The sequence below is a fragment of the Triticum dicoccoides genome, chromosome 3B, assembly GCF_002162155.2.
Source record: "Triticum dicoccoides isolate Atlit2015 ecotype Zavitan chromosome 3B, WEW_v2.0, whole genome shotgun sequence".
NCBI classification, from domain to species: domain Eukaryota; kingdom Viridiplantae; phylum Streptophyta; class Magnoliopsida; order Poales; family Poaceae; genus Triticum; species Triticum dicoccoides.
In genome coordinates this window covers 429,955,998-429,962,136 of record NC_041385.1, presented here as the reverse complement: position 1 = coordinate 429,962,136, position 6,139 = coordinate 429,955,998, and the positions used below count along the sequence as shown (strand labels likewise).

The following is a 6,139-nucleotide window of genomic DNA, read 5'->3' as shown; positions in this document are numbered from 1 at the left end:
AAGGTGGCCTAGGTACTTTAAATCTTTCCACTCAAAACACTTGTCCGTTGCTAAAAACGGTGCACAAATTCATCAATCATGATAACATTCCTTGGGTGAATCTTGCCTGGGAGGCTTATTATCAAAATGGCACACATAGTTAGTACCAATTTGCATAGTAGCTCTTTCTGGTGGAGAGATTATCTCAAACTACTGCCAATTTATAAAGATCATGCAACTTGCATTCTTCGGAATGGGACCTCGATGGAGTTTTGGACGAAAAAATGGAGGGATATACCTCTCATGTAGCAATGGCCACACTTATATACGTTTACCGGACATCAACGGATCTTTGTGTCCAGCATGTGGTATTTGGAGGACCTATCAGATCATTTTCATCTCCCTTTATCGGATGATGCATATCTTCAATTTCAGGATGTGGAAGAATTTCTACAGAACTTGATCATCACAGATGAGTCTGACATTTGGCAAATGCCATTTAGCTCCTTACTCTATAAAGTTTCTCAGGTCTATAAACAACTGACCAACTTCCCCACAACAATGCCTGACATAAAATGGACTTGGGCAACATGTTGTCAACTCAAGCACAAAAAGTTCTTCTAGTTATTAATCAACAACAGGTTGAACTCTAGAGCCATGTTACTAAGGAAAGGCTTCTTTATCCAGTATTACAATTGTGTCATGTGCAATTCGGCTGCTTTGGAAACAAGAGATCACCTCTTTTTCCACTGCCTTTTTGCTCAACACTGTTGGACTTACATATATCCTACCTGGACACCTAATTTCATGGGCATTCAAGAGGAATTACGTGCTCTTAAGCAGCTCCTTCAAGTGCCTTTTGCTTTGGAAATAATCATCCTGGTATCATGGGCCATGTGGACAACGAGGAATAACTACATTTTCAAATCAATGCCTCCAAGCCTGTACACTTGTAGGAGAAAGCTAAAGGAAGAACTTAAATGGGTTGTTTACACGGCCAAAAGGGAGGACTATGCAGGGTTTGCAGACCGGATCAAGGCATTCAGATAATAACCTTGGGTTTGGTTAATTGCTGTTGTATTTTTCTCTGCTTTATTTTCCTTTTGCTGTACAGTTCTTTTCCTTAGGCTGGTTTGAGTTTTGTATAGCTTTCTTTTTCTTTTTGGACCCGTTTGGGACCTCATTCTTTGTTCTATTTATTTTGAAAATCAATAAAAATACGCAGCAAAGTCTTCCCTAAAAGGAAAATGTCGACGTGCCTACCTTGTCAGCATATGGTGACTTTCGCTATAAGGTCTTTCGTACGGGCCCTGCTAATTTTCATCTTGAGTACTAACAACGACATACCCTCTACTCTTTTGTTGTTTCCACTGCAATAACAGTTCTGATCATTACGAACCAAGCCATGGTTGGTAGCTAAGATGCGTCGTTCTATCCCAACGGGAGATCAAACCCTTCGTCCGACATTCTGTTTGTCTCGTTTTAGCGGACTTTTAAGCGAATTACTTCAATGGTAGGTGACATTAATTCCCGTCAACAGCATGACACATCTTGAAACTCCACGGCAGTATGTCGTTTCGTGGTGGAGTGTGTGTGTATGCATCATAATTGTAAGATATATAGTGGGCTGTCATCGACAAGGTCAAGCCGGCTCCGGTAGGGGGGAGACGACAGCGGTGCGTCGACGGCTCGTCTCAGGGGCGTACTCAAGTTGAGCTCCCTGGGTGCACATGACACCGAGTGCAAGATGTTTTCTTTGTAAGTTTCATATAAAATATAGTGTGTGATACCCCATATTTAAATGAAAAATATGAGTGATCATATGCTAGGACACCTGGTCATTTTCTCTCTAGGTCACACTGCTCGTTCTCGCGGCGGCAATGGTCGTTCAGTGGTTCATGGACCTCGATGCAATTTTTATTATGTTTGAGGTGCTTTCTACTTTCTTTGAATTTTTATAATAGAGTTGACCTTTTTCGCAAATTTTTTTAGTGTTTCGCATGGTTAAAAAAGAGAAAGATATATAGTGTTTCTCCAAATGAAAATTTGACCGTTGCTGGAGAAACTTCAGTCATCTGATACAACCGACTTCCATCTAAAGTCAATACACACAAGCAGGCCTTTTACACGTAGTTGAGTCTTGAGTGCGTTAGTTAGTCTTAGAATCCACCAGTATGCTGTACATGCAGATCAACTGATTTTGTAATATGTACTGTAGATCAGTGAAGCCTCTTGAGCCTGACCTGCGCGCCGTGCTCAGGCTGCAGCAGGCCAACGGTGAAGGGCGCGTGTGTGTAGGACGGCGAGAGGTCGAAGGAGAAGCGCTGCAGGATCATGGCGAGCCCCATTTTAGCCTCGAGCAGCGCGAAGCTCTGGCCGACACAGATCCGCGGGCCCCAGCCGAACGGGAAGAAGGCCGGCGCGTCGACGGACGCCTTGGCGACCCCCTCGGAGAACCTCTCCGGCCTGAACTCATGGGCGTCCGCGCCCCAAACCTCCTTGTCGTGGTGGACGCTCAACAACGGCAGCATAAGCACCACGCCCGCCGGGTACCTGACGCCGCCGAGCTCCGTCGGCTTGTATGTCCTGCGCTGGAGCGCCGTCAGTGGCGTGTATAGCCGCAGCACCTCGTAGAGCACCATGGTCACAATTCTCATGCGACTTAACCCGTCGTAATCCGGCGTGCGGTCGCCGAAGACATGCAGGACCTCCTCCCTGGCACGGTCCTGCCACTCCGGGTGCATGCAGAGGACGATCATCGTCCATGTGAGCAGCACCGACGTGGTCTCCATGCCGGCGAAGTAGAATAGCTTGCACTCTCCGATTACGTCGTCGGTTGTGATGCCGGCCTTGGAATTGCCGCCCGCCCTGGTGTGTGCCATGTTGGACTCCAGCAGCAGCCCGAGAAGATCGTCGCTCGTGGCTTGGCCGGCCCTCAAGGCGTTCTCCCTTTTCGCGATGATGCCCTTGAGGATCCTCTCGATCTCGGCAGCGATCTGTCTCATCCTTCGGTTGGCTTTTGTTGGGAAGAACCTGGACATACACCAATGTATCAGGACAGAGTCTGCAGCGCAGTGCCGTAGGAGAAACTCAAATTTGCACCATTGATCGATGTAGGTGTAAAAGGAGACTAATCAGAGACAGAGAACTCACAGATAACCAGGGATATGTATCTTGTTCATGGCGAGCACGGCGAGCTCGATCTGCTCCCCCTGAAGCTGGAAAATCCTCCGGCCCTCGAGGTAGCTGCTGCCGAAGGCGGCGCGAGAGATGACATCCCCTGTCAGGTTCTGCATGTCGGGCCACACATCTACCTCGCATGCCGCATCACCTGCGGCTAGGCCTTCCCACCTGTGCACCAGGTCCGTGCAACATGCAGCGAAAGCTGGCAGCATGCGCTGAAAATTGGACACCAATTTTGTCACTCCCTGGAGCCAAACCTATGCCAGTCTGCCATGTCAATCACCGAACAAAAATAAATAAGTAAATCACCTTGAGCTTCTCGAGATGGAAGGCAGGGTTGATGATCCTCCTGTGCTTGGCCCATTTCTCGCCCTCGTGGCTACCAATGCCATTGTGCAACATCCTCTGAAGTCGGCCCAACTTGAGCTTCTCAAAGTCGCCGGACTTGTTGGACAGTACTTCTCGCACCAGTGCGGGCTTGGTAATGGTCACTCTAGGTGATGGTCCAAACCAAGTGATAGACATTTTACCTGAAATGAAATGATTTTAGACAATCACGAGGTAGCTTGTATCGGCAGTTCTTTTTTTCTTCTTCTACATTTTCATTTTCAGTTAGCCCATTTACCTAAGTGGGGTACGGTTTGTCTAGTTTGCTAGAACATCATTAGATTTCGTGGATAGAAAAATGAAGCCCGATGCACCCACTAAAATAAGAAGGGTGGGATCTAGAGTCTAGTCATGATCACATTAGTGTGGGTACCTTTCGAACTGGACTATTGAGTTGGTGTTTTCCTCTTTGGAATGATGATGTCTACTAGCTAGCGTACGCAGTAGGAATATGGCCTTGGATGCAATCATGCAGCATGGGATTTTCTTGTTGATACTCTATTTTACAAATGTTCCTATAGCTAAGATACCTTGAGTGTCTGTAAATCTGGTTGCTCTAATCTGCTACGAAACTACAATTAATGAAGTTGAATTGAACTTCAAAATAGCATGAGAAAAAGCCGCGCAAAAGGAAATTAGCATGAGAAAAATAGCCAATAGCGGTGTATACAAAGAAAAAATAACTCCGGTAGTCAACCAAAAAAATAAATGATGAAAACTGAAAACTGAATCTGCTCTTGGAAACATGTTCCCGGACGACCGTGTGACGAGAGCAACGAAGTTTCCAAGGCAAACCAATGCAGCCGACTCCAAGGTCAAGGGACAGACCAGTACGAAGAAAACAAGAGAAGTACTAGGAGACGTACCGTGCTCCTTCATGGTCTGGTGGAACAGCGGCATGGCACGGGGCACGACGTCGTGGCAGCCCAGCGGCATGGACCGGGACCTCGCCTCCTCGTCGAGCCTCTCGGCCAGCGGCGCGTCACCGGCCACGGAGCGGTACGGCGTGCCGCGGAGGCCCTGCGACCGCAGCGCGCGGTCCAGGCGCCGGGGCCTCCACCACGCCCACTCCAGCGCCCGCACGGCGCACCAGGCGATGGCCGCGCCCGCGACCACGTACAGCAGCTCCCGTGGAAAAGAAGCCGGCGATCCCATCACGCTCGTCGCCGCGGAACAGGCCGGAGCAGGCAGCACAAGGGGAATGGGGTTGATTGATGCTTTGCTCTCTTGCGGTGATCAAGTGGGTGGGGGCGTAGGATACGATCGAGTGGTGTGGTGATCACCTCCCATTCCACCGCTATATATAAAAGATGGTGGAGGCCTTTTTTTGCACCGCATGCTTTTGTGCCATTATAGTGCACATTTTTGGCGCCCAGCCCCAGGGCTGTTTCCTTGATGGTTCTACAGTCCGGGGAAGTGGTCTTTTCTTTTAATCCCTGTGAAATGAGAAGATCCGTGTGGGAAAAAAAGGGAGCAAAGTTGGACGAAAAAAAGCGAGCGTAGGGACGCGGCACGGCACCAACCTGGTCTACAATTAGGTGGCTGGCTGGCTGGCTGCATGGGCCGCTCGTCGCCTCAATCTGTCTGGGTTTGCACTCGATCGACAGCGTGTTTCTTTCGGAAAGAGCTGACTATCTGCTTTCTCCTTCCCATTTGAAGCAGCTAGCGTCTTCGTACACACAGGTCATAAAGGTGCAGCATCGCACGTAGAGTGGTCATGCCGTGCACCGAAAGCGCCTGCACAAGCTCTCCCTGGCTGGCTTTTAAAAACCAGATAGCGCCCCAAAACTCCGGTTGGAAACCAAAAAAGGCAAGGAAAATATGTCTGGACGACATACCGCTGCAAATTAGAAATTACATGTGTAACGCATGGCCAGGGACATGCATGACCATATACCTAATCCTAACCCTATCGTGCGCTTTGTGGAATTCGTCCGTCTTTTTGGTGCACATTTGCATGACGGCACCTCTTGCGTTTGCTGGCATGGGAGCACGCGCTGGGGCGGGACGGGACGACCGGAGCACAAAAGGCCGGCCATGTCATCTCTAATAGCTAGTCTTCCGTTTACGCTGATCGATCGTCGTACGTACGTACGTGTTTGCTCATCTAGGAAAGATCAAGTGAATGCAGATCTGTGCATGGGACGACCGGACTGCGTGTTAATAGACGACGATTAGTCTTTGGGAGACATGTGTTGGTAGAAGAACACGTGCCATGGCGCTCTAGTCCAACGCCACGTACCTGCATGGCCCGGTTCCAGCGTTGAATTACGTTTGCGACTTGCAAAATAAGTTGAGACAACTTCGGTTACGGTTGGTGTTTTCCTTATCTGGAACTCATATTCCACGAGCGGTCACGTTGAACGCCAAACATGCGTCTTCAGTGTTCCCAGCTTGCGGTCAACTGCGTGAACTTTTGATTTTGACATCCCAACAATTTTGACATGTCAAGCATCATATGGCGGTGGACAAAGTCAAGCATCATACTAAATGTCAAGCATCATACTACATGTCAAAATTGTTTTTTAATATGATGCTTGACTTTGTCCACCGCCATACTTCATCCCACAATAGTCTCTTCTTCTCTTCC

The 6,139-nt window shown here is 48.6% G+C and overlaps 1 protein-coding gene across 1 annotated transcript; it reads right to left on the bottom strand.

Annotated features, from left to right (window-relative positions):
- Positions 1 to 1,983: 1,983 nt before the first annotated feature.
- LOC119276334 (cytochrome P450 72A15-like) lies at positions 1,984 to 4,801 on the bottom strand. Its single transcript, XM_037557373.1, has 4 exons — positions 4,416 to 4,801; positions 3,472 to 3,692; positions 3,133 to 3,377; positions 1,984 to 3,012 (listed from the first exon to the last, which is right to left on the bottom strand). The coding sequence occupies exons 1-4, from the start codon at positions 4,702 to 4,704 to the stop codon at positions 2,199 to 2,201; spliced, it is 1,569 nt and encodes a 522-aa protein (XP_037413270.1). The 5' UTR covers positions 4,705 to 4,801; the 3' UTR covers positions 1,984 to 2,198.
- Positions 4,802 to 6,139: the final 1,338 nt, after the last annotated feature.